General features: G+C 38.7%; 3 protein-coding genes across 10 annotated transcripts; 2 read left to right on the top strand and 1 right to left on the bottom strand.

Moving 5' to 3' along the window:
- The first annotated feature begins 516 nt into the window (after positions 1–516).
- glb1 (galactosidase, beta 1) lies at positions 517–8,006 on the top strand. Its single transcript, XM_031276959.2, has 16 exons — positions 517–570; positions 1,150–1,319; positions 2,505–2,655; positions 3,224–3,284; positions 3,732–3,826; positions 3,945–4,125; positions 4,362–4,420; positions 4,510–4,631; positions 4,891–4,931; positions 5,036–5,148; positions 5,325–5,399; positions 5,506–5,595; positions 5,720–5,833; positions 6,207–6,338; positions 6,597–6,830; positions 7,259–8,006. Exons 1-16 carry the CDS (start codon positions 517–519, stop codon positions 7,526–7,528), a joined length of 1,962 nt encoding a protein of 653 aa, XP_031132819.2. The 3' UTR covers positions 7,529–8,006.
- A 393-nt stretch (positions 8,007–8,399) lies between these two features.
- On the top strand, positions 8,400–14,490 carry cldnd1b (claudin domain containing 1b). 2 transcript variants are annotated; one of them, XM_036000049.1, is made up of 5 exons: positions 8,400–8,516; positions 8,851–9,387; positions 10,307–10,414; positions 12,112–12,249; positions 13,531–14,490. In XM_036000049.1, the coding sequence occupies exons 2-5, from the start codon at positions 9,102–9,104 to the stop codon at positions 13,749–13,751; spliced, it is 753 nt and encodes a 250-aa protein (XP_035855942.1). In that variant the 5' UTR covers positions 8,400–8,516; positions 8,851–9,101; the 3' UTR covers positions 13,752–14,490. The 2 variants fall into 2 exon arrangements, with proteins under 2 accessions (XP_035855942.1, XP_031132829.1); XM_031276969.2 differs by having other exon boundaries at positions 8,402–8,516; positions 9,046–9,394; positions 10,305–10,414.
- An 826-nt stretch (positions 14,491–15,316) lies between these two features.
- On the bottom strand, positions 15,317–26,184 carry LOC116034328 (N-acyl-aromatic-L-amino acid amidohydrolase (carboxylate-forming) B-like). Of its 7 annotated transcripts, none has more exons than XM_031276963.2 (8): positions 24,154–24,394; positions 23,957–24,077; positions 22,458–22,684; positions 22,100–22,292; positions 18,138–18,231; positions 17,942–18,049; positions 17,257–17,369; positions 15,317–16,347 (listed from the first exon to the last, which is right to left on the bottom strand). In XM_031276963.2, exons 3-8 carry the CDS (start codon positions 22,682–22,684, stop codon positions 16,150–16,152), a joined length of 933 nt encoding a protein of 310 aa, XP_031132823.1. In that variant the 5' UTR covers positions 23,957–24,077; positions 24,154–24,394; the 3' UTR covers positions 15,317–16,149. The 7 variants fall into 7 exon arrangements, with proteins under 7 accessions (XP_031132823.1, XP_035855941.1, XP_031132825.1 ...); XM_036000048.1 differs by lacking the exon at positions 24,154–24,394 and adding an exon at positions 23,791–23,861 and having other exon boundaries at positions 23,957–24,118; XM_031276965.2 differs by lacking the exons at positions 23,957–24,077; positions 24,154–24,394 and adding an exon at positions 26,089–26,184.
- Positions 26,185–27,144: the final 960 nt, after the last annotated feature.

The raw sequence follows: 27,144 nt of genomic DNA, 5'->3' as shown, positions 1-27,144 counted from the left end.
TCAGTCCATAGTTCTCAAAAATACAACACAGTTCTTTGGTCCCTCTATTCTGGGGGTTGTCAACATGAATGTTGAAATCACCAGCAATAACTACACAGTCAACCTGGTCAACCAGACACTGGTCGCGACCATAGACTGTATATATTATATATACAATCTATGGTCGCGACCAGTGTCTTTAGCGCCCCTAGTGGCAGTGACCACTGGTCCGTGCCAGACCACAGAATCGGCTACAACCCCCTTTCCTCATAAATAAAACGCGCGACACTGCTGCCACCTACTGATTAAAAAGCGTTTTTACCATAGACTGTATAGGTTTTTACACCACAACAATACACATGATCACATGATTTTACTTCCGCAACTCATGATGTCTCACTCATTCAAAATAGCACAGCGTACTCAGGGAAGTAAGAACTGTAGCTGGATGTGTCGAAGTAACCTACACACTGCATGAAAAGGTGCATTCATTTAATGTACTTAAACCGGACAGAACGCCTCGTGTGAGGACTAATCATGTCTCTGCTCAGATTTGGAAGCATACTGCTGCTGCTGCTGTTTGGACAAACAGTAAGTTACCTCTGAGTTTTTAAATGTTTTTATAGTCTCGATTCTCGATATTAAAGGAGCCATAGGCCTACCTGCAGCTTCATTCCAATAACATTACAACTGATCAAAACAGATTGATTTGATCTGGTTTTATAATTCAAAACAGGGCTGGAACCTGCTGTCAATTTGATTGCATTTCTTGAAATACACAGAACATACACTACACAACAATCTTAATGGGAGTTATTAATGCTTTTTGATAGTGCCAAAGGCATGTTAACATCAGTCTTGTGTGTTTGTATATTTGTTTTTTAATCCAGAAGTCAAGTCAGTATTGTGTGTGTGTGTGTGTGTGTGTGTGTGTCTGTCTGTCTGTCTGTACAGGCCTATATATTACTAAAACAACGAAAAAATATTTTCTTACACATTATTCACAACCTTTAGTGTACAGTCAAGGACAGGTTACCATGTCTAAATGACACATTCCTAAAGTCAGCCCTGTACTATAAAAACATGAAACTTTAACCTCATCATGTAACACAACATGAACTGATTTATGATGAACATTCATGAGTCATATTATGATGTGTTGGCCTGCAGCTTGCGGCACCTCGTTCATTCAGCGTGGATTACCAGAACGACTGCTTTCGGAGAGATGGGCAAGAGTTTCGTTACATATCAGGAAGCATCCATTACAGCCGGATCCCCAGAGTCTACTGGAAGGATCGACTGCTCAAGATGTACATGGCAGGCCTGAATGCCATCCAGACGTAGGTTTACCTTAACGTTCTCTTTATGCTTTACTCTGACTTTGGTAGGTTGTTTTAATTGCAGAATGTTGTTGAGACTGTGCTTGTTTCAACTGGCTTCAATACAAAAAAACTAATCAAGGAGGAGGGAGATTATTGTATGTCAAAAGACATTTGAAGATGTCACTTTGGGATTTCAGAAGTTATGATGGACACAGCAGGTTGATTGATAATCCTCCTGCAAAAACATCCACTGGGATGTGCGAGTGTATTGTCATTTCATCTTAGGGGTTTCATATCAAATTTGTTAGTTTAACTTGATCATCAGTACCTTATAGACCAGATTCAATGAGTGATCAATAGAGCTGTACATCTGTTGACAGGCCATTAGACCACATACAGATTCACAAACTTCCTCAGAATTGCTGGTGTTAACAGCATAGTGGATAGAATAAGTAACTGCACTGATAGTGGTCTTTAAATCTCTACGTCACACCTCTCTACACAATCCTCTCTATACCTGACATACCTGTTTAGGTGACAAACGGCAAATCTTTGATATGTTTTGTCATTAGTTGTTTTTAACGTATGTGTAATATTATAGACATACATTAAGAGAGACTTTATTGTCTACGGTATATACAGTGTAGGGCTGCACAATTAAATCGCAATTGTATCGAAATCGCAATATGGACTAGTGCAATATCCAAATCACAGGGGGACGCAATATTTGTTAAAGGCAAAATATGTGTCAAACCATTCTGAATTTAATATTGTGGTGTTCAAGAGACGTCCCGGCCTACAAATCCCATCGTACAGACTAAAGAAAAAAAACTTTGTTTGGTACAGATTCTCACAAAAATCACACTATAATCATTTAAATTTTTTAAATGTAATATTTTTCAATGAAAATTAGAATAATAATACAAAAATGATCATTTCCTCCAATATCATGAATCATATCGCAATCACAATATCAGTCAAAATAATTGCAATTAGATATTTCCCTCCTGTTGTGCAGCCCTAATACAGTGTATATAAAGGAATGCAATTGTATAAAATGTATGTAACCAGGACTTCCGGTAAAGCATATTAATAAAGAGGGGACTATCCTGATCTCATGTGTATATTAGCTAGCCACAACCTACATAAATAACTAGAGTGTGTGTGTTGGGATTATATTCACACTTTTTTTTAACGTTGAAGGTACATTCCATGGAACTACCACGAGGAGTCTCCAGGCCGGTACAATTTTGGTGGAGATAGAGATGTGGAATATTTCCTTAAGCTGGCCCAAGATCTTGGTTTAGTGGTGATCCTTCGGCCTGGACCCTACATATGTGGAGAGTGGGACATGGTGAGTGTGGGTTGTCAGTAAATGTACACATTTTGAGTTTTTGATAGAGTTTCAGAGACAATTTAAAAAGAAAGAAATGCGGAACATATCAAACTCTTGAGGAATTTTCATCTCATGCTACTTTATGCTTTTATTTCAACACATTTCAGGAAATATTGTTCTTTTTACACCACATGTATCTGACAGCTATAGTTAGTTGTTACTTTAGAGATCAAGATTATACAAACAACCATCTGATCAAATTATAAAATATGATGCATTTAAAGACTGAGCCACCCAACAGTACATAAACTAGTCATATTTATCCCCACCAGATATATATATGGAAGTTTGGTGTTTGTTTTCCAGTATGAGAACTGGAATCTATTGTAACTGACGGGATTTTAAGAGGACCACGATCATTGTTGTTCATGAAGGACACAACTAGAAACTTTTTTAAAGCCACCTTTGAAGTGTACAAAGGGGGGTTACTCAAAACATGGAGTTGTGATGCAGTATCCCTTTGAATTAATTTGAGCTTGACCTTCCATTTAAGTTGCACCAAAAACACTGTTCTATGTGTATTCAGGGTGGGCTGCCTGCCTGGCTTCTCAACAAAAAAGACATTGTGCTGCGGTCCTCAGATTCAGGTAAGAAGAAAAACAAGATGAACTAGAAGGGCGGACCTCTTCCGAGGCACACCCTACCTCACAGTGTTAATACAGTGTGAATTTTTCCAGTTGGAAACTAATTTTCGGATTATTCCGACACCAGATGAATGCAGAAAAAAATGCCCTATCTCACAATGTTAACATAAAAATAAAGAAAATAATTTGTGTATTCGCCCCATGATTCTGATCTGCTCCAAAATTGAATGGGTTCTGCCTTGGCCCATGAAACACCCTTCCATCAAATTTCATGGCCAGTTGTTTTTCCGTGATCCTGCTGACAGACAAACAAACAAACAAACAAACAAACAAACAAACCTAAAAACAAACCCAAGCCAAAACCATGACCTCCTTGGGCGCAGGTAATAATGAAATATAGTCGTAGTTGCATGCTGCAGTACATACAACACTATACTTTGTGTATTTCAGATTACATCGCAGCAGTAGATAAGTGGATGGGGAAGTTACTGCCGATGATGAAGCCTTACCTCTACCAGAACGGTGGTCCTATCATCACTGTGCAGGTGAGTCCTGGACTGATTTCTGCAGGTCTGTGTCTGTTGTTGTGCATTAGATATCATTACAGTACTTAATTCAATAAGTAAAATAACATCTCCCTTCTGCTGTGCCTGTGTTTGGTAGGTGGAGAATGAATATGGCAGTTATTTCGCCTGTGACTACAACTACATGCGCCACCTGAGCAAACTGTTCCGGTCTCACCTGGGCGAGGAGGTGGTGCTCTTCACCACAGATGGAGCTGGGCTCAACTACCTCAAGTGTGGCTCAATACAAGGTCTCTACGCCACTGTGGACTTTGGGCCAGGTAGGTGTGTCAGGTGTCTAGTCAATGCAATGTAATATAAGCAAATATTGATCGCTGGTTAAAGGTTTGGTTATGTATTGTAGAGGCAACTTGAGATCAGACTAATACATGACATTTTACAGTAGTTGCGATATTAGTGGTCAGCTTCTGTTTTTTCCTCACATTGACTTAGTCAGAAGTCATGAGGAAGTTGCACAAATACATGTGAGCTTATCTTTGTGTTTTGATGCTGTTAGGTGGAAATGTAACCGCTGCCTTTGCTGCACAGAGACACGCTGAACCTCATGGACCTTTGGCAAGTATTTTCCTCAATACGGTTTGTGATTTTTGAACCACGCTAGATTTTCTCTCAGACGCTCATAGGGGTTTGTCCTGTGTTAACAGGTGAACTCTGAATTTTACACTGGCTGGCTGGACCACTGGGGGTCACCTCACTCTGTCGTGTCGTCCGCCATAGTGGCCAAGTCCCTCAATGAGATGCTGGCCGTGGGAGCAAACGTTAACCTGTGAGTCTACAGATTTCTATGACAGTTTTAGACCCAGTAATACACTGGAAGCTGATCAGCTGATGCTGGAAATGTAAACAAGTTGCTATGATGGTGACTCTCCAGCCAACAAATTAGTTGGTTAGTATGTTACATAATGTACATCTGCAGAATACACTCTCTTGAAGAGAGGGAATAACTTTCTAAATAGTTTAAAGTTGTTAGAATCTACGTGTGCTTCATTTCTGTCTACATTTCAGTTTGATTTCGCTCCTCCCAGGTACATGTTCATAGGAGGAACAAACTTTGGATACTGGAATGGTGAGTGCACTTCAACAGACTTACAGCAGAACCACTTCTTGTGTGTTGCAAAATTGATTGCCTTAAGAAGAAACTCCCCCTCTGATTGCCTCCTGATATCTCAGGTGCCAACACGCCATACAGCCCACAGCCCACGAGCTACGACTACGATGCCCCGCTCACGGAAGCAGGAGACCTCACAGAGAAGTACTTTGCTATTCGAGAGGTGATCCAAATGGTAAGAACACTAGTGCAGGCCCTTTAGTTTTGCTTTTAAATATCACTTCAGCTGTTTGTGTCAAATACAGAGGTGTTATTAATGTGCAACAACCACAAGTATTACATTCATATTTTTTAACTTATGTACAGTAGAGTATACTTATCTGAAAGAACTTGTGTATCCTTTCACAACAGTACCATAAGATACCAGAGGGACCAATACCACCCACAACTCCAAAGTATGCATATGGGACTGTTGGGATGAAAAAGGTAGGTACTCAGTTGACCCTGTGTTTCTATGAACTCACCATTAAAAAACTTTTTGTCACATGATTTAAAACATGAAGTATTAAAAAGCAAACCTCTGCCACCGCAGCTCCAGACGATATCAGATGCCTTAGAAACACTGTCTTTCTCTGGTCCCGTTAAAAGCATGTATCCTCAGACTTTCATTGAACTGAACCAGGTATCCTTTAATGTTTTTTTCTGTTTTATGTAGTAAGTTTCAAGTTCATTAGCAATATTTTGTCAAACTGTATGATTGATTTTTAATTTGTTCAAGATGTGCCTCTTTCCTATTTGTTCTGTAGGCCTTTGGTTATGTGCTGTACAGGACTACACTGCCTGTTAACTGCAGCACACCAACTCCTCTGTCATCTCCACTGAACGGGGTCCATGACAGAGCCTATGTGTCAGTGGACGGGGTGAGTCTGATTGTTTCTTATCAAATATTACATGCAAGTCCATGCACATGCCTTTTGTTGCTTTTATCCCCAGATAGCTAAACATAACGCTGGCCGTCAAAAGTCAGAAAACTTCATTGGTACTAAATACGTCCCCAGCACCTTCATCATTGTACCAATTTTAGATTAGCACCAGTTCTTGTACGGTTGCTTGTGTTTAGACAACATTTGAAATTAGAGAACTTAAACTCCTTTTTGTAGATTTGTTCATATTTTTTATTTTAAGATAGATAAAAATTTAGAGGAAGAAGAAGAATTTTTATTATACATATTTCTCGTAAAAAATGTAGCAAAGTGATTATTTCTGATATAACATTGCTGATTTCTTCTCTAGGTGGCTGTGGGGATTCTTGAAAGGAACAAAGCCATAACTGTCAAAGTGACTGGGAAAGCTGGCAGTCAGGTGGACATACTGGTGGAGAATATGGGCAGAATCAACTATGGAAAATACATCAACGACCTTAAGGTTATTTTTTTCCAGCTACATTTTAAAGTTACTGCTTTGACATAGGCTACAGGTGTCACAAGGCTTTACTGGGTTTCAGATTTCAGATTACACAAGCCTAAAAACAGTTTAATTTACAGATTAGATGTAACTGCAACCAAATGATATGTTATATTTCAATTTGAAAAAAATGTGTGAAGTAAAACTTTACAGTTTCCAACATGCTGGGATGTCAGTGTGAATTCTCTGCTCTTTCTGTCTGGTTTCTTTGCTGCACAGGGCCTAGTGTCCAACCTGACTCTGGGGAAAGATATGCTCACCGGCTGGACCATGTACAGCCTCAGAATCGATGAGGCGGTCAGTCAGGGCCTTCTCGGTGAAACGAAACCAACAGACCCACCTCAGCCTGCTGCTCTCTCCCTTCCAGCCTTCTACGAGGGAAGCTTCATCATTCCTGGCGGCATCCCAGCCCTCCCCCAGGACACCTACATCCAACTGCCCAAATGGAGGAAGGTGTGTTGCCCATACAAGACATCTAGTTAGAACTAAAGCCATTTTCAGTATTTTAGACCACAAAATAATAAATTACAGGTATATACGCATGTTGAGGAGTTTAACTAGATGGAAAAACGCAATGGATCATAATTGAAAATATCAGCCTGATTTACTCACATTTGTAGATAATAACAAATAAGAATAATTAAAAATAATATTTAGCTGCAGCCCTACTCTAAATGTGGTGAAAACAAAAAAGTGCTAATAAAATACATGCTGTTTGATCATTTTAAGATATTCCCTAGCATGGGCACAATCAGAGTATCTCATCTGTGAAGGTTTTAAAGCGTCGGTTGTGGTTTTGTAATTTCATGAAAGACGTATTTCAAAACACAATGCAAATACAGAATACTTATAATTAATCAGTCCTTTGTCTTTTTTTTCAGGGGCAAGTTTGGATTAATGGCTTCAACATTGGACGTTACTGGCCGACCCGAGGCCCGCAGGTGACGCTTTTTGTCCCTGCCAATATCCTCAGCACAGCTGCACCCAACAATGTGACTGTTCTGGAGCTGGAAGAGGCTCCCTGCAGCTCAGGGCCTTGTAGTGTAGAGTTTACTGCCACCCCCATCCTGAATGCAACAGTCCAGTCAAACTACAAACAGCACCGGCATAGGCAGGCTATGAGACAGTGGGAAGTAAAAGCCAATGACTAAATATACCTGTACCTCAACAGGATTTACAGCGCACATACACACGATTAATGCCAACAGCACATTAAAGACATTCACCTGCATCTTAAAACAAAAGGCACAATACCTAGAAATAAATTCACCTGTTTCTCAACAACACATGATTTACAGCGTAGGTACACTTAAGCCAACAGAACATTAACAAAATATATTTTTTTAAATCAATCAATGTAGGTTATTTGGTATGAATATTTGACAGAGCATTCTTCAACAGGCAGCACTCTCAGCATCTCAAATATCCCACCCTGCCTTGCAATGAAATCTACTGTGTGGCCATGCAGTTGTAGATGTGGATGTGTCTTTTTATAAAAAGTGAAGAAATGTGTTTTTAGTCACATATTGTATGTAACCATCACATCAACTGTGGGCATTTCTACCTCATTGATTCTGCATAACATTTTATCTTCACAAAGGGAATACTGCTAATTAAAGCAAAACATCATAGCAGCCTGTGTTTTGGAGAATGTTTTACTTGTGAAAAACATCTGGGAAATACTATATATTATCATACAACTACAGATACATTGTGGGACTGCTGATATGTAGCTTATATTAACTTTAAAATGATTTCCCATCATACTCTGAACCTTGATACTACTCTCAATGATCCCCTATAAACAGAATATAAACAAACGCTTTTAGATAAGGACCCCTACAACTGATCAAGATAGGAGCTGAACAGGACAATTTACTGTTGAAAATTGTATTACGACAATAATGATGCTCTTAAGTAGTACCGGCAGATTGTCTTTTTTCAAAATTTCTCTTGAGCAAGGTTTGCTATCTGGTCCACGCTCCGAAGCACAAGGGGGCGCTAGTGCGCCTAACCACCGTCAAAAATCAAAAGGAAGAAGAAAACCTATCAACGTAGAAGAAGAGTGCGGAGGGCTGCTTGAAGTCCAACGAGCAGAAAAAATAACGCTAATATTAAGAAGTTTTGTCCATCGATGAGGTAAACAACGACCTTGAGTTAAATCTATAACGTTGAGTGGAATGTCTCCATACGTATGCAGCCAGCTGTGACTAGCTAGATAAGTGCGTTAGCTAGCTAGCTAACGTTAGTAAGATGCTAACTTAGCTAGTTGTACATTTGTTATTATTAGCTGAATGAAACAGTTAATTAGCTGCAACGTCCCTAACAACAAGCTAACAACACCTTACTGTTGTCATTTGTAGCTTACCAATTCGGTTAAACAACTACGTAAACAGGATATAATACAGCATTTGACACTTAAAACATTAGCCAGCTAAACATTAACCTGTGTGTATCTTTGCTTCTTCGGCAGGTTGTGAACGCCTCATCTGTGTTTGGGACATTGATTAAATAGAGTATCATGTTGAGCTACTCTTGACACTGGCATACTACCTGACAATACTTAACAGACATGCCGTGGTGCCTAAATACCAAGCGGAAATATAATTTGTAACCATCACACAGTGAATGCCCAACTGCATTTTGATTTTTTTTTAATTATCACCAGAGAGCAGTTCCTTCTTGTAAACACAGCCTCAAATCAAGCTGTCTTCATTCTAGACCATGGTAGACAATCGCTATGCCACAGCTCTGGTCATCGGCTCGGTGCTGAGCCTGCTGGCGACAGTGTATCTCTCTGTGGCTGTGGGAACGCAGCACTGGTACCAGTACAGCTGTCCACCAGTCAAACGTGAGGGGAGCAACGCCTCCGAGCTCAGAGAGGAGTTCTTCAATGGAGAGTTTGATGAGAAGACTTACAGTGAAACCATGTTCCGCCTGAACGGCACCCTGGGACTGTGGTGGAGGTGCATACTGGTACCCAGCCAGTCCCACTGGTTCAAAGAGCCAGGTATGCCCCTCCCCTCTTCAAAATATGACATCTCTACAGCTTTCACAACGCTTCCTTAATCCCACACTAATAGGTTCTGTAGATCTCCCATTATTAACTCATGTTATGCAGGCAGGCTTATACGTATGCCTGACATTGATTATTTTAAATTGTAGTTAAGAACTTTTAACACAAATATGTCTGGCTGCATTACAGGAAAATGTGACTTAAATGTTTGAGAAAACATCAAGAATGTTTCATTTAATAAAAGGTGGAAGCAATACAAATAATGTCTAGAGCATCAGATCAAGCAGATAATGATTTAAAACGGTACAGAAAAAAAAGTTTTGTCTAGCTTTAAAAGTTACTTGAGGGTAGGGCTGGGCAATATATCGATATTATATTGATATCGTGATATGAGACTAGATATCGTCTTAGATTTTGGATATCGTAAAATCGTAATATATTAAGTGTGGTCTTTTCCTGGTTTTGAAGGCTGCATTAGAGTAAAGTGATGTAATTTTCTGAACTCAACAGACTGTTCTAGCTGTTCTATTATTTGCCTTTACACACTTTGTCATTAAATCCACATTTCTGATGACATGACATCAAGGTATTTGGTCAAGAATATTGTGATATTTGATTTTTTCCATATTGCCCAGCCCTACTTGAGGGTGATAGTTAAAAGGAAAAGTTGAATCGGTGCATCCCTACCTGTTACTCCAATATTGTCATAAAACACTTCAGCTCATCGATTTTGCAGCAATACAACCACTGACAATAAAGGGGATATTTAACTCAACATAAATAATGAGGAATAACACATTTCTATTGTCTCTTGTACTGTATATCCTCATGCTGCCCAACCCTACATCACAGCCTGTGTATGGGTAAATGATGACAGCTCTGTTGAATTTTTGCTCTCTGATTCTGACGTTAGATCCGAAGATGGAGACGCAGTGTGTGAGCTTCACTCTTCCTCAGCAGTTTAGACCAAAGTATAAATACCCTGGAATCCATAACAACGAAGAGGATCTGCTGAGAACATGTGAGTCTACTCTGTTCTCCCTATGGCTGTAGACAGTGTTGGGAAGGATACTTTCAAAACGTATTCCGTTACAGAATACATGCCCAAAAATGTAATTTCTAACGTGTTACGTTACTCAATCTGAGTAACGTATTCTGAATACTTGGATTACTTCCACATTGAATTGGAATTTATAAGTGTAGGAATGCGGCCATCACATACAGCTTACTAAACAGGCCTATTCTGGTGTGTTCTTCTGTTCCAACTGGCTGAATGTGTACCTGAACAAGCAGATAGATTGTTGTATTTGTAGTCCCGAACTGCATACTACAAAAATCTAACCGCAGTTTAAACTACCGCGAGCTAATTTTAGCTAACGTTAGCTAGCATGTCAAACGGAGCTAGTCAGTCTTTCAACGGCTCTGGGACTAGTAAATCAGCACGTAGGAGAATGTAAAGTCACACGTCAACTATAAAATAGCAAGGTGACCAGTAAATCTACAGCAGATGACTACCCTTGGCTAATTAAAAAAAAAAAAATACTTTAAGATGCTTCTTCAGCTTGGAGGTGGAGTAATTTGGACGCTGAAAGGAGGTTGGTTGCACTGCACAGTTATATTTCGTTCTCCCTTCTCTTTCTTTAATGTGAGATGCTGTTTGAATTTCCAAGATAGAAACGCATTCCCGCCCTGGCTCTGTTGTGCCGATTCCGGCTCCATCTCTACCTCTATCAGTGATCACGCAAATAGCTCATTTTTTCGTTTTCATATTGGGGTTTCTGGGAAATGCATGGAGTTGCCTTAATTTATTTAGAGAGTGAATAAACTGTGTGAAACAGAAGTATCGTCATGTAATCCATTGATTTCAACAATGTAACTGTATTCTGGGCGCCCAGATAGCTCAGTTGGTAGAGCGGGCGCCCATATATAGAGGTTTACTCATCGATGCAGCGGGTCTGGGTTTGACTCCGACCTGCGGCCCTTTGCTGCAATGTCATTCTCCTCTCCTCTCTCTCTCTCTCTCTCTCTCTCTCTCTCTCCCCCTCCCTCTCCCTCTCCCCCCTTTCATGTCTTCAGCTGTCCTGTCAATTAAAGGCCTAAAATGCCCAAAATATGATCTTTAAAAAAAACAAACAATGTAACTGTATTCTAAATACCAACTATTTAAATTGTAACTGTAACGGAATACAGTTACACTGGTACATGTATTCTGTTACTCCCCAACATCGGCTGTAGATTACACAAAGTTTTTTTTGTTTATCCTGCCATTCCTTCCATTTTAACCCAGTTTCACCAGACTTACAGACCACTATTGTGAAGTGATGTTTAGCCATAGACTGTGAAAAGCTGAGGTGGGTGACAAGCCAGTGTTTTATGGTTGCAATGGCGCTAAGCTAAACGCTAAAGAGGGAAAAGTTGCCGATTTCAAACCCTTTTGAACGGAGACATCCAGCGGAGTTTTACCAGCGTGTAAACGCGGACCTCTGGGTACTTGCGCCGTTCATCTGCATGTATGGCAGAACAGAAAATTAGCAAATCCCTTAAGTTACCAGGTAACGCTGAATAAGACATTTCTAGGTGACCAAAATGTCCCAATTACCTTTGATGATTTGCACTGTTTCCCTCCGATCACGGTCCTAACGTGCACCTAACATCTTTGAACATACGATAATGTTTTTGTATGTAGGTTTTTTTTGTTAATGTTCTCTCCGTTTTCAGACTTGTGGAGGTGCCAGTTTCTCCTACCCTTGGTGTCTCTGGCTTTGGTGTTCCTCGGTGGCCTTGTTGGGGTCTGCGCCTGCCTGTGCCGCAGCTTCACCCCCACCTTGGGTGTGGGAGTGCTCCATCTACTCGCAGGTGAGAGAAATGCATGCATATTCCCCAATTCCTGCCATGGACTATGGCACAAAATGGCATAACATCTGTGATTTTCTAAAGGGACGTTGGAATTTAAGTTTGGGGTGGTGGAGAGTACTGTAGCAAGAGACTCCCGTTAGTCAAGCAAACACCTTCCTAAATGTATGATATCCTTTTTACATTGTGAACTCACCACAGTATGTTTTAGAGGAGCAGACAGAGGCAGAGCTGCTGCTGTGCACTTCTTTAAACTAACAGTCATTGAAAAAAATCTACTGACATTAAAATACATGCTCTACCGGTTAATTCTCCAACATAATACTAAATTCAACTCAATGCAGACTATTCGTTATCGTATAACACAAACGCACTACATCGCATAGCGCTGCATAATTTGACGTGTGTCAATTGATGTCAGTAAGCATGTACACTAAAGTAGTCAAGGCACGGTAGCTGGGATGTGCCTTTTTGGTGGAACAAATGTAGCAAACAACAATTGTCGCGGGTATTTGTATGGCACGCCATATGCCGCCAGCGCCTTTTGTGCCTAACACGTGTCCAGCTGGTGATTCTCAAACTTAAAACTTACATCAGCCTGGTGGTGCTGCTTGTGGTCTTCTTCTTGTAAGGTGAGTTCTTCCTCGTACATCCCCACCTGATTGGGACTACTTTAACCGTTTTACTTTCTCAGACGCACAAACCTCTGAAAGCTTTCTTTTGCTTTGATTAATTACAGTAAAGCAAACATATGATGTCATCAATCATCATCTGAGCTTAATCAGACAGATCCTGAGTCCTGTGTTCTCATTTTAGTTACTAGATGAGGGTCTAAACAATTGCCTCACTCATTAAATGCATGTGCATAGTATGTGCCATTTCATGTTAGATGTAATAAAAGTGTAATAATAATTTCCTCTGACGGTAGCACGGGTGGCCTTTATTTCTTTATTTATGGCTCTGCTATATTACGCTGTATGAACAAAATCACGATTGTGGTAAATATTAAATAAATTAGTATTTTCCGTGATTGTGATTGTCTCAGTGAATTGAATACTAGTGGAGTTTCTTTGGAGCCAGGATCCAGCTGCTGCAGTTTAGATTTTTATTGGCTTCAGCATTAATCTGCGGCGGCGGTTGTTGTAGTTTAGTTTCAGCTGACACAACATATAAATTCATTCTGTTTTCTTTTCTTCCTACTGCCTTCACACCTCTATGAACACAATGAGGTGCTTAAATTTTGCTGTTTCGTGGTGTTCATCTTTTACGTCTTTTACTCATCAGGTCTTTGCACTCTGGGCACCGTCTGCTGTTTCCTGGCCGGTGTGGATTTGCTCCAACAGTATTCGCCACCACCAGAAGGGGTGGAGGGCTCGCTGGGCTGGTCCCTCTACCTCGCCCTCATATCCTTTCCTCTGCAGATGATGGCAGCTGCTTTGTTCCTGTGGGCGGCCAGGAGTCACCGCAAAAACTACACCCGCATGACTGCTTACAGGGTAGCCTAAAGAGAGACTACTACAACAACTTCCCTTAAAACAGCCGACTGGTCTGAGGACTTTCTTTAAAAAAAAAAAAAAAAAAAAAAAAACAACGTTTCTGGACTGTAATTGTTATGACTTTGCACTTCTTCGTAACAATCTTTAAATATAAAAATAACAATGACATGAAATCACAGACCTAGGCAGGACTACACCAAACCATTTTGCAGCTAATCATCATAAGTGCTCATAATCAGGGGTTTAATACCTTTGGCTTATGTTATTTCACCTTATGTTTTCTAGCATCTCTAACCTGTATCTTACCCAAAGCATGTTCTTTAATGTATTTTAACACCCAGATATTGTGGATCATTTGTTATTTCTGGTGTTAACTGTGTTGTTGTGCCGTACTTAAATGCCTTCTTTTCGGTTACCATTGATTCTAAAGCTGCTCACCACATTGCCCTTAAATCATTTATAGCTTATAAACTTGCACAAACGTTTCAGACATGCAGTTTCAAGCAAGTCAGGGTAGCTTTCTAAAGTTTTGCATGAAAAATATTACACAAGCCTAATTTTTTTATTTTTTTTGTATGATTTTATTTTTGCATAATCTTAACTGTCAAGCCTTTCCTGTGCATGCCTTTTTAAGATGACATTTCTGTCATCTGTGGAAATTGTTGATTTCAGTCTGTGGTATGTGTTGACTAAATGTAACCACTAATCTCCCATTGTCCCTTGTGTTTATAGATCTAGTATTTATTAACGCGGTTAATTTCAATGTTAAAAAAAACTGAAATTTGATTTGACGACCACTCACGCAAACCTGTGATCTCTTTGTAACATTTAAATTCTAATGTTTCAGCCCCAGATTATACTACTGCCATTTTACATTTGTTAAGCTCCTTCTTAAATGTTTTTTTAATTGTGGCTGCAGTCTCTGTTCATTAGAGCTCAGTTTCATCAGTTACTTAACTGACTGGTTCGCCAAATACCAGTGTTGAAACAATTAAAGCCTTTTAAATGTTTGTTGGTGATACTCCAGAGTCAAAGAGAGTGACAGTTGAATTTGCAAAATCTTTATTTGCAAGTGAAAATCATTTGTCTGGAAAGTTAATGAATTTGTTACTTTTCGTGTGTCCAAAACAACTAATTTCACAGCACCAGAATAGAAATTGTGATTTTTTTTTTTTTTTTTTTTGGTCACAATGTTTTGTTACTCGTCTGATATGTATACACTCTGGCTTTTATAAATGTTTTTTTGAAGCACACTGTACCTGTTTCTGTATCTATAAATTTGACATTTGCTGACGTATTGTTTTTGTGTGATCCGTTGTAATAGAATTAGTAAAACATCATCATTAATCCTTACAATTATATAAAAATTACAGAGATGCTTTTTGATAGCTATTGCTTTTTTTAGTAGGGCTACAGGATAAGAGGAAAATATACAATATGCGATATGTTGTTGAATATCGCGATGATATTGCTTGCGATAAATAAACTGATATTAAGTGTACTCAGTTATACTCGGCTACTTTCAGTATTATGCTAAAATACAGCAAATTGCTTTTTGAATTTAAAAAAAATGAAAATTTCCAACATGTTATTAAACAAATTGAACACTGAATTGGACATAAAAGGCACCATTTAAAAAAAAATATGTTGATAGTTACACTTTTAAGTGGAGTTTTCTACTGATACTCTCTAATAACTAAAAAAAGTTAGAAAAAGTGCGATATGTTGTAGTCTTTCTTGATTCGTGAGTGTGTATTTCGCAAGTTGATATTGCGATAACGATAAAAAAAAAAAAATCTGGGCATAGCAATGCAATACTTTAGTTTATGACCAAATACCTGTAAAGCTAATGCCCGTCAGCCTCAGCTGTACTTTGTGTTTAGTGATAATTAGAAAATGTTAGCATGCTAAACTAAGTTGGAGAACATCGTAAATATTAAAGCTGCTAAACATCAGCATGTTAGAATTCAAAAGTCACTATTGAAAAGTGATCCATGTTGCCATGTATTCAAACATGGTGTTTTATATCATTGTCAGTGCAAAAAAGATCAATGTCCAAGTAGTCTAGTTCATTTACAGGGAGTGGAGGATTATAAATCCAGCACCTGTGCAATATCATTCAGTCAAGTACAATAACAACTCTGGTATTACACACGAGTCTCTTCTGTAGGCCCTTACAGAGGTAGTACTCTTGCAGAGCTGCTGTAGTGGATTGCTAAACAGGATAATGAGGTAATCCGTAGTGTCCGGCACCTGTAGAATATTAAATCATCATTGCATTTGTTTGTGCATTTGTGATTATTAAAATAAAAATTATATATATAGTGTACACATTCTTTTTTACAATTATTTTTTTTACAATTACAATTTAAAGTCTACATCTTGGTCTCATTCTGTCTCTGTACTCTCAGTCCTCTTTCTTCACACTTATAGACGGGAAGGCCAAGGTGACTTTCTTAGCTAAATGGAAAGCAATCTTCTTCTCATAGTAGGCACATTCATTTACAAATAAAGGGTAGAGTTCCTCCCCCTCATGCTTCACCGTCTCCCCAGAAAATGACAGGAAGATGGGGTCGCCTGGTTTGAGAAGCTTGAAGTCATTATCCTGGAAAAAGACAGAGAATGCTCACAAGTTAGTCATTATGCTTGAGGGCAGCTTTTGAATGTAAATATGGTATTAACTGTTACTGTCATAGTTCACCAAAATCAAGGCTTAATTAATTCATACACTGTGCAAATGGGACTACCTTATGAAGCATTGTTTAAAGAACTAGTTTGACATTTGGGGAAACAGGCTTTTTTACTTGCAATAACTGGTTTTGTGGCCACTTGGTGGCACCAGACCACTAGTTGTTAGTACAAAGAACGTTGACAAATCCTCACCTTTTAAGTTGATATGGGGAGCAAACTTGTCAGAAAAGAGTTTCATTCAAGAGTTAGCATTCATTTAAGGGCTGAAGGTGGTAGTGATGGTGCAGTGGATATGACACATGCCTTTGGTATGGGAGACCTGGGTTCGATTCCCACTGTGATACATCAACCAATGTGTTCCTGAGCAAGATACTTAACCCTAGTTACTCCAGAGGCGTGCGACCTCTGACATATATATGTATAGCAATTGGAAGTCGCTTTTAAGCGTCAGCTAAATGACATGTAATGTAATGGCTTTAGCTGCTAAATGCTCCACTGTGTTCACCAGCTAACTGTCTTTAGGTAGTGTACTGTGGGTTTACTGTAAAACAGCCACCTGCTACGAACGAAACCACACTGACAAAACAAGAGTGAACTAAAACAGTAAAGTTGTGGGTTGAAAAGCTAATCAATGAGCCAAAATTTGTTTTAAAACTCCATAAAGTCAAGGGGAGCTGCAGATTCTAGGTAATTCTGTGCAGATTCATCACTACGAGTGACCCCTTTCACATTGTCATTTGATGCATTGTTATTCTAAAAATATAGATTATAGTCGCTTTAAGTGAAGGCTTATATGTGCATGCATCTTGTCCTTGTCCTGTACCTGCAGCTGGGGGTGAATGGCAGCAGTAATGTCATTGGTTGTAGGATCCCTTGGGTAGTCTACACTCTTCACCAAAGTGTATGCTTCCACCTCACCGCCTTCAAAAGTACTTCCTGTTGGCAAAGTACAGCAATAAGTAGAAATGCTGGTCTACTCAAGGAGGCTCACAGTTACAGATGTAGCGAGGTCATTTGAAAACTTCAGTCACATTATTACATTTTTTTTACATTGCTTCAATTATCCCCAGTGTTAAAGTTTTTTATCAATGACTGTTTCTAGATACTTATAATGTTCTACAAACTCAATGCCAGTTCCTTTGATGAAGGTTTAAGATGGTGGGAGAGATGATTTCCTAAAATCAATGACCATATCCTTGGTCTTCATGGCATTTAGTTTGAGAGGCTCATCACACCATTGGATACATTTACCATACCGTACCATGCTGTCTTCAAATTGTTGCTGCTTAAGTTTTCCTCTATCTTATTTTTGTATTGTAACATGGCGCTCTTAATTAGCATTATTTTTTCTGTCTAACCTTTCTGTCACCTTTAAGCCAGGCCCTTTGTTTTCTATTTGGCACATTTTTCAGGGATTTAGTGACCCATGGCTTGTTATTAGAGCACACCATAACATGCTTTTTAGGAATGACTGTATCCCTTACAAAATACCAGAACTTGTTTCTTACCAGAATTCAATTTCTGAAGCCATTCTAGTGTGAGATCCACTGCCTCTTTCGCCATGTTAAAGATATCAGCTCTGGTCACGCCGTTGGGTTGAGGACCGACCTCTATCGCTGCAGAGAACAAGAGAAACATTTTCAGCATCCTACACTTTAATCTGTTCAATTATTCAGATGCAGACAGACATATACACACACTTACAGATGCCACGTTTTCCTACTGACTCCAGGGAATAAGCCTCAGAAATGGGTATATCCATCTGGATTGCTCTCACAGGTGCAGAGGTCATCTTGCTCTGAAAACCAGACAGGTCGGCTATTTATAACTATTTAGTGCTTCAATTCAGCCGTTTGAGATTTGACATTAGCTAATCTTTGCAAGCTGATTCGCTAAACTATGATGGTGAGCATGGTTAACATTATATCTGTTTAACATCAGCATGTTAGCATTGTAATTGTAAGCATGTTAGCGTGCAGATGTTAGCATTTAGCTCAAAGCACAGCTGTGCAGTATCACAGAGCCACTTCCATGGCTGTAGTCTTGTTTAACTGTAAAATGTCTTGCATGTTCTGCCCTCAGGGGTCCGTGTACTTGGTGGCCAACGGATTTTCGTTTTGAAAGGAAAAAAACAAAAACGAAAAACGGCCAGTTTCCCAATTACCATTAGTAAATAGGAAAACAAAAAACGGAAAACAACCCATTATTCGTTTTTTGTTTTGATATTAGAAAACGAAAAACAATCTCGTTATCCGATTTTCTTTGATGTATTTGTAGATGGAACTCGGAAATTAAAATGTGTGTATAAATCTTATTCCTTTGTCAGTACCCGATCTGTACCGCCTGTAAAATCCGTTCTGTGCACTGCCTGATCAGTTCTACGCTTGCGCGAACACCGGCAAACTTCACAGCTCTATGCACGCATTGGCATAAGGATGTTTGGACATTCCCGGTTACCGGAAGAAAACATTAGACAGTGACAGTAGACCGTTATGATGGCAAAGATGAAGTTTACAAGGTGTTTGCTGGAGTTGCCTAAAGTATCTGTTAATGATATACGGAGCGTCGTCTGGCCATCCAGTACAACACCATGTAGCAAATTAAATAAAGGCATCAAATTTTACGTTTCGTCATTTCTTTACAACTTTGAAGGTAATTTGCTAACGCTAGCTAGCCTGAGCTAGAAGCCTTGCTTTGGTGTTTTAAGTCATGACTCCGTCCTGCTTCAGGTTAACCATGTTTTAAATAAAGTTTAAGCATGTGTATACCTCTCACTTCATGTGTTTGTACTTTTATGAAAGTATCAGGTAAAAACAGGGCTACAAATGAGATCTCTGTGAGAGACCAGCATACTCCTAGCAAACTATTATGTAGCTCAATGCTGGACATTTCACCCCTAATTCCGGTCACTTTACTGTATTTGTATTTGTTTAGTATTTGGTTTAGAAGCCTTTATTGGTGATTTTTTACGGTACAAAGTCCTGCTATATACGTACATAGCTAGCTATATATGCTCCTCTATGTCGCGTTAGCATGCAGCTACAATATTTAGCTATGAGTATGCTAACGTTAGATTGTAGTGGAACGAAGCAGCACTTTCTAACGTCAAAAATCGCAGACCAAACACTACACAATCGGACATGTTTCAGCAGGAATGTGACCCGGAATTGGGGAGAATTTAACAACATTGCCAGCTAAGATGACCGTTAGCATGTAGCTACTATAGTGTTTACTGCCGTTAGCATGTAGCTACTATAGTGGTATACAGCAGTGGTGGCTGGGAGAGCTGTCATCCCATCTTCAAAAGGACACTTATGTACGTTTACACTTCATCGCATTAATAATAGACAGTCTATGGTTATTAGTCAAGACGAAGTATTAAAGGTAAAAACATTAACGTAAACAACACAACAACGATGTCGCTACACGGTTTTGGATCAGTGACAAGTTTCCAATGTTTGTAGCTATGACTATTCTATAATAAAGATTTAATAAAAAAAGATTTAATAAAAAAGTTGTAATGTTTGGTCGTAAAGTGTTGACACGTTACTTATATACAGTCTATCGTGCAGGCAGAACGGATCGTGTACCGACAGTTACAAATCGCACAGGGACATTGTTAGTTTTCTACTACGTAATTATGCGCATCCACAGAACGGATCTTACAGGCGGTACTGGCCAATAAATGCTATTGAAGGGCGGGTCTTGGCGTGGCGGGAGTAACTTCCGGGTCACGAAAAAAATACCAATGCAAAATTAAGGAATACGACTTATACACACGTATTTTAATTTTCGAGTTCCATCTACAAATACATCAAAGACAATCGGATAACGAGATTGTTTTTCGTTTTTTAATATCAAAACAAAAAACGAATAATGGGTTGTTTTCCGTTTTTTGTTTTCCTATTTACTAATGGTAATTGGGAAACTGGCCGTTTTTCGTTTTTGTTTTTTTCCTTTCAAAACGAAAATCCGTTGGCCACCAAGTACACGGACCCCTCAGGCTCCAGACCAGATAGCCAATGGCTCTGTGTTATTTTGTGGGAGAGCAATCAGAATAATATGGTGTTCTTATGCAAACAGATTTAATATTAACAATAATTTTTCTAACAAGCGCTCACTGTGACTGACAAAAACAACTGCTAGACTGTGTCTTCCTTTACTTTTAACCTCTCTCCAACTTTAAATATTGGTATTGGCAGTGGTAGATGAAGAAGGCCTGCTAAAAAGGTTGTTTGTTTTCTGAAGTAAAAGTATTAATACCGCACAGTACAAGTCTTGCATTCAAATGTTTACTTCAAGTGAAGAGTGAAAGAGAGGCATTATCAGCACAATGTACTTTTATTTAACATCTATCATTCATTTATTTTATTTATTTAACGTCTGTTCAAGGTGGAACTTGTAACTCTAATATACTTCTTAATAGTTTAATGAATAATAATGCATCATGTTTTAATGTATTGTGTGAGTCAAATCTGAATCTGGAATGTAATCAATATTTCTCTGTCAGGTAAATGTAGTAGTATAATGTTTTCCTCTGAAGTAGAAATACACAGTAAGTCAGTACTATACAGTTGAGTTGCATATTTAGTAAGTGCTTTGGGGGCCTTCTGTAAGTTGTTGCGGGGTACAATGAGTTAAAATAGTGAAATCCAATCCAATATTTTTCATATCTAAATATCATAATACATCTAAAGCAACAAAACAACAAAATAAGTTACCATAGTTATGCGGACGACACAGAAATTTACATTTACCTTATCGCCAGGGGACTATAGTCCAATACAAAAACTGACTAAGTGCATTGAACAAATTAACAACTGGATGTGCCAGAACTTTCTTAAATTAAATGAAGAAAAAACTGAGGTGGTTATTTTTGGAGCAAAAGAGGAACGATTAAAAGTCAGCGCTCAGCTTTAAACGACAATGTTAAAAACAACAGACAAAGCCAGAAATCTTGGTGTAGTCATGGACTCAGACCTGAATTTTAACAGCCACATTAAGACAATTACAAAGTCTGCCTATTCACCTTAAGAATATATCAAGGATTAAAGGACTTATGTCTCAGCAGGACTTGGAAAAACTTGTCCATGCTTTTATCTTCAGTAGACTTGACTACTGTAACGGAGTCTTTACAGGTCTCCCTAAAAAATCAATCAGACAGCTGCAGCTGATTCAGAACGCTGCTGCTCGAGTCCTCACTAAGACCAAGAAAGTGGATCACATCACTCCAGTACTGAAGTCTTTACACTGGCTTTCAGTGCCCCAAAGAATTGATTTCAAAAAACTTTTGCTGGTTTATAAATCACTAAACGGTTTAGGGCCAAAATACATTTCTGATCTGCTAGTACACTATGAACCACCCAGACCTCTCAGGTCGTCTGGGACAGGTCTGCTTGTTGTCCCCAGAGTCAGAACTAAACAGGGGGAAGCAACTATGTGATGCAACTATGTCATGGCAGGTGTACTACTCAGGACCCAAGGAAGCGCAGTGTGAGTGTGAAGTTGATAAGATGAGCGGTTCTCGAGAAGGCTGCAAGCAGCAATACCACAGGCCAAGCAATCGGTTTGTTCCAAACAAGCATGTTTTGAACGGGCACTGCACTAGTTAAGTAAAATTGTGATCCCTCCAAATATCTGTCTGGATGACTTTATGAAGCTCTTACCTGTATGTAGTTGTAAATGTGAAGGGTGATCCAGTCTAAGGAGTAAAAGATGAGGCACATGCCCATGTTGGCAGTGGTGTTGTGGATGTCGCAGAGCAGATCCACAGCCTCTGGGCTTCCTTTGGGCCCAAGCTGAGCATTCAGCTCTTGGGCTCTCCTCAACTCGTAGGGTGTAGAGTCTGTTATGGGAGCACTGGAAGCCAGATGATGTAATGAGTTTTCTCATGCATAATTGCATACTCTTGTCTAGCTGTTTTCAGTTTTATTTTGCTATTACAAGGCAGCTTTCAAATGTACATATTCTCTTTTAAACCATATACGTTAAAGTTTTGATACAACTTGTCTTTTTCAACCTTACCTTAGCAAGGCATCTGTAAAACAGCGATTGAGATCTGTTTCCATGTATCTTCTGCAAGCATCCACAGCCCGTGGATTTGATAAGACGGTAGTAATAGAAACAGATTCAGTCCGATGTACCTTCTGTTTCTGCATTTCTTTCACCATGTACACCCCTGACATCTCATTTCCATGGGTGCCACCACAAATGGCAACACGGGACAGTGGCGGGAGAGAGACGTGCTCCATCTGTTGGCAGGGAAAAAGAGGTTGTTAGATAAGTGTTGTCTTGTACGTTTTTATCTAACTGCCTGACGTCTCAGCAAACCAAGATGTTTTAAAGTGAAGGTAAACATTCAAGGAGTCTGTTAAAACCAGACCGACCAGAGTATCCTATGACCGTATGGTGAAATCAGGTTCTGGGGTGAAAGTGCAAAAGTATTGCTGGATGACAGTCAGTGAGTCATTTAAATTAATAAGTGACTGGCCCCAGTCTTAGTCAGGAGATACCAGGTCTGTTAACATGTAGATAAACATTAAATTCATATGTAAATACAACACTAGAAGTTAGGCTCAGTTAACACTGTGTTTTAGTTTGTTGTTTAAACATTCTGTGAATGACTGCAGGTGACTTCCTGAACACAACAAACTGTGGTGAGGTACAGGCTGTTGACTTTGTAAATTTGTTTAAGATTTAGGTGGTGCAACTCAAGGAGAGACCAGATAACAACTATTTGGGTTTTAGTTGTTTGTTTGCCAGTGGATGTCATAAACCAGTCATAAATAGTTTATTATGGTTGTTTAATTCACAAGATAGTCACTGACAGGGATGGCCTTTAACTTATTGTCCTTCAATCACTGTAGCCTAATTTGTGAGGCAACACTCATTTAAAAGCTACTGCATATAATGACAAGACTAAGACTGATGATGCATCATGCACAAAAATGTGGGCGGGCCCTGGGGGCTGTTCGAACCACTCTCTTCACTCTATTATAGTGTTACAAATCAATTATCAATTATTCAACCTTACCTTAAAAAAAAAAAAAAAAATCTGTCATGAAATGTTTACATAGCCTACTGCTTGTAAATGCTAAATAGGTTAGGTTACTAAATATGTGACATGTGTGGCTGACGGTCTGCGATAATTTTACTGATTTGTGATAAACGTAGCGCTGACAATGTGTAATAATGACTTTCTATTGCATGATTTAATTTGTCTATGTACCTCTCTGCGTCACTGAGTACAATATCAGCAGTAAAACAGACCTTCAAAGAAGAGAAACGCCTTGGCATCCTTATCAAAAGTCATCCCAAACGAGCACATTTGTGAAAGCAACAACCAAGAACAAAGTACTATTTTTTAATAACCAGCTGGCTATCAGCAGCTTGTTCATATCTTGCTCAGGAGCAAAGTGCTAATCTGCACTGTTCAAGTTACACGATCATCACACTCAGAAATTTCACCAACAAAATGTGCATTAAAATATGCAGGAAATGGCATTCACGGCTGCACGTCTTACCCTTCTTTCAAATATCAGCCCTGCTCGTCACTCACTGAATTTAAGCGACCTTTGAACTTTGAAGGAAGTGGCATCAGGACAGTAATTCAGTATAGCCTGCTGGCAAAGCAATACAGTCATTCTGCAAGCTAATTTTCCTGTCAGAATCGTTCGCATTCAAAGACACGAATGCAAAGTTGAGCACAAAACATATTTACTGTTTAAGCACACTGGCACTCCTCCTTCCGAGTGTTTCTTCTGCTCTTTCTTGCGGCCCTCCTCTTTATTTTCTTCAGCTCAAATTTCAAGCAGTTAAACATGTTGGCTGTTTGTTACGGAACAGGAACTGTCATGTTATGTTCTACTAAACCAGCAGAAGCCACTCTGAGTACAGGGTGAGCCCTAGGCATATGTGGTATGCGAATGCTATGGGCGCCATCCATCCATAAGCTCACGAACCAACATAATAACCTATATAGCCTATATATTATGCCCTATTTTCTGGGTTGCCCCCAGCCCCTTCACCCCTAGCTCTTGGCTTACCTGATAGTGGGGGATGGGCGTGGGCGAGTTATCTGAAGTAATTGACCCACTGTCTGACCCACTGACCGTCAACTTGAAACCTAAATCGCTCCATCAGTAGCCAAATGTAACGCTGTCATTATATCGGAAGATAGAGAAGAGTAGGAGAAATGGGAAAACGACAGGTAATTTGTGATGAATAAATAACGAAAAGATAGAGTTAACGTCAGTTACTCCCCCCCTTAAAGTCATCGTGGAAAGTTGGAAAAACGATTTGGGTGTTTGGGGTTTAACGATAACATCATTTTGAGAAATGCACTTTATTTTAAGTGTGCTGCTCGAAGAAACTAATGTTAAGCATACATTTTTATTTACATCTGAGTCTACCTATAACCAACCTTTTGAAAATTAATAGTTGCAAGCTTTGCATTTTTATTATTGATTAGTCTTCTATGTAAGGTTAATCTTATAGCAAACAACAGCATGCATCATGTGAGAAAATATATGTTTTGTCCATGAATGCTATTTATGTAATGCCATTATAAAAATGCCTGAATGAAATACATCCTGAAATAAATAAATTATATATATATATATATGAACCAATATATTTCAATAAATAAATAAATAGTTTATTTATTTATTTAAAAACGGACGTTGGGCACAGCTACTTTGTGCATATTGCACTGAGATTTCTAGTTTTTTTTGTGCATTACTCTTGTATGTATAAATATTTCTGTTTGCACTCAATTCTTTAATATGTTTTTGTACAATACCTTATTTATATTGAATTTGAATTGAATGTAGAATTTTTCTAAACTTAGTCTAGAAGATACCGCACACTGCTCTTGTTCTGCATCACAATTTATTGATATTACTAATGTTTCATTCCCGCTGGACCTTCGTCAAGTGTGCTTTATGTTTCTAGAAGTAAAAACAACCTCAAAGACATAGAGCTAAGTTGTTCTGTGTGAGTCTATAAATGCAATGATTGGAGGTGGAATTGGCTGTGATGCAAGGGGCACCAGCTAAAATCTTGCCTGTGGCACCAAATTAGTCAGGACCGGCCCTGGCAAGAGGGGCCAACTTTGTTTACAAACAGTAAGCGACAATTCCAGCATAGCAGACCTTTAACTTTAGCTACCTGCACAGCATTGTTTACAGCCATAAACATATTGTTACATACTCGTCTTTTATGATCTAGTACTGTGGTTTCCAACCTTTTTTTACTTGTGACCCATCATGCAGTGTGTGTATATATATATATATATATATATATATATATATATATATATATATATATATATATATATTATATTTATATTTAATGTATAACATTTATACATTACATATATACTCTACATTTTAGACATCTGATTTTATTAAATGTTTAGGCTTTAAGAGGCAAAACTAAACAATAAATTCACAAAATAAATCCAATAAATTCACAAAAAAAGTAAAGATTAAAGACAAATCCAAACTTAATTTACATTTGTATACAAGAACTTAGTCTTTTCTTCTTTTCTATCCTATTAATCATCATTTGATCCCTCAGATGAATCATTGGAGGGGTGCTAAACCCTAGGTTTGGAATCACTAATCTAGTAAATGTTAAAATGATGATAGATTACCTCACATCTTTCATATCTTTACCCTCCATATAACCCGTCTGGTCTCTTCCATTTCTCTCATTCTCTCTAAAGGGAAGTCCTAAGCTCCATTTAGACATGTAATCCTGTCGGATCAGTCACTTGATCATAAGCTGCTGCCTCTCTCTCTCTCTCTCTCTCTCTCTCTCTCTCTCTCTCTCTCTCTCTCTCTCTCTCTCTCTCTCTCTCTCATCATCTTGTTCTCTCTACCAGTTCAGTTAAATCCAGTGCATTTGCTTTTACTTCAATTCAGTTAAACGCTTTAACTGAATGAAAGTCATGAAAACTATATTGCCAAAGAGCAATGAATTCCTGTTGGATAGAGGCGACTTCTGTCTTCCTCCAGCTCTTGTGACCTTTGACCTTTAATTAAATATCATAATTCATAACAAAGTTGTACTGTTACAATGACAATTAATCCAAAACAAAGTTTATACATTTTGTCAGTAGGCTATTTTATTTTGAAGGACTATTTAAAGTAGCAGTTCCCTTTGAGCTGCTGGTTTAAAGGTTAAATTATGTTTAAAGTTTTAATTTGTGCTTTCAGGCGTGATAATATACATGCTTTTATGATACAACACACACAAACACACACATGCACATACATTTTGACCACATGATTGCTGACAGAAGATGGCAGAAATACTCTCAAACCCAGCAATAAATGTACAACCTCCAATCCCCAGTGGAGGAAACACAATTACTGCCCCCCAGTGGTGGAAACTAATTAAGTACATTTACCCAAGTGCAGTTTTGATGTACTTGTCCTTTACTTGAGTTTTATACTGCACTTTTTACTCCACTACATTTATCTGACAGCTAAGTTACTAGTTTATTTTATTTTATTTTTATTACAGTTGATTAAACCAGTGGTTCCCAAACTTTTTAATTTGTGACCCCTCACAAAAAGCAGTATGTAGTTGAGGCACATTGTAATGTTTCAGATGTTGATAAAGCTTGACAAGTAGATAAACATGGTGGTTAAATCTAGTTTTTATCAATTGAGGCTTTTAGCCAAAATTAAACCTGTTTTATCTT

This window comes from Sander lucioperca, chromosome 4 (assembly GCF_008315115.2).
Source record: "Sander lucioperca isolate FBNREF2018 chromosome 4, SLUC_FBN_1.2, whole genome shotgun sequence".
Lineage (NCBI taxonomy): Eukaryota > Metazoa > Chordata > Actinopteri > Perciformes > Percidae > Sander > Sander lucioperca.
The sequence above is the reverse complement of the archived record's forward strand: the minus strand, read 5'-3'. Positions and strand labels throughout refer to the sequence as shown.

Coding starts and splice junctions, on each gene's coding strand:
- glb1 (XM_031276959.2), top strand. CDS start 517: ATGTCTCTGCTCAGATTTGGAAGCATACTGCTGCTGCTGCTGTTTGGA. Junction 571..1,149: donor TGCTGCTGTTTGGACAAACA/GTAAGTTACCTC, acceptor GTTGGCCTGCAG/CTTGCGGCACCTCGTTCATT. Junction 4,126..4,361: donor CACTGTGGACTTTGGGCCAG/GTAGGTGTGTCA, acceptor TGATGCTGTTAG/GTGGAAATGTAACCGCTGCC.
- cldnd1b (XM_031276969.2), top strand. CDS start 9,102: ATGGTAGACAATCGCTATGCCACAGCTCTGGTCATCGGCTCGGTGCTG. Junction 10,415..12,111: donor AGAGGATCTGCTGAGAACAT/GTGAGTCTACTC, acceptor CTCCGTTTTCAG/ACTTGTGGAGGTGCCAGTTT. Junction 12,250..13,530: donor AGTGCTCCATCTACTCGCAG/GTGAGAGAAATG, acceptor TTTACTCATCAG/GTCTTTGCACTCTGGGCACC.
- LOC116034328 (XM_036000046.1), bottom strand. CDS start 26,117: ATGGAGGGTAAAGATATGAAAGAT. Junction 22,293..22,457: donor TTTACAGATGCCTTGCTAAG/GTAAGGTTGAAA, acceptor TCTGGCTTCCAG/TGCTCCCATAACAGACTCTA. Junction 18,232..22,099: donor ACATTTACAACTACATACAG/GTAAGAGCTTCA, acceptor TCTGGTTTTCAG/AGCAAGATGACCTCTGCACC.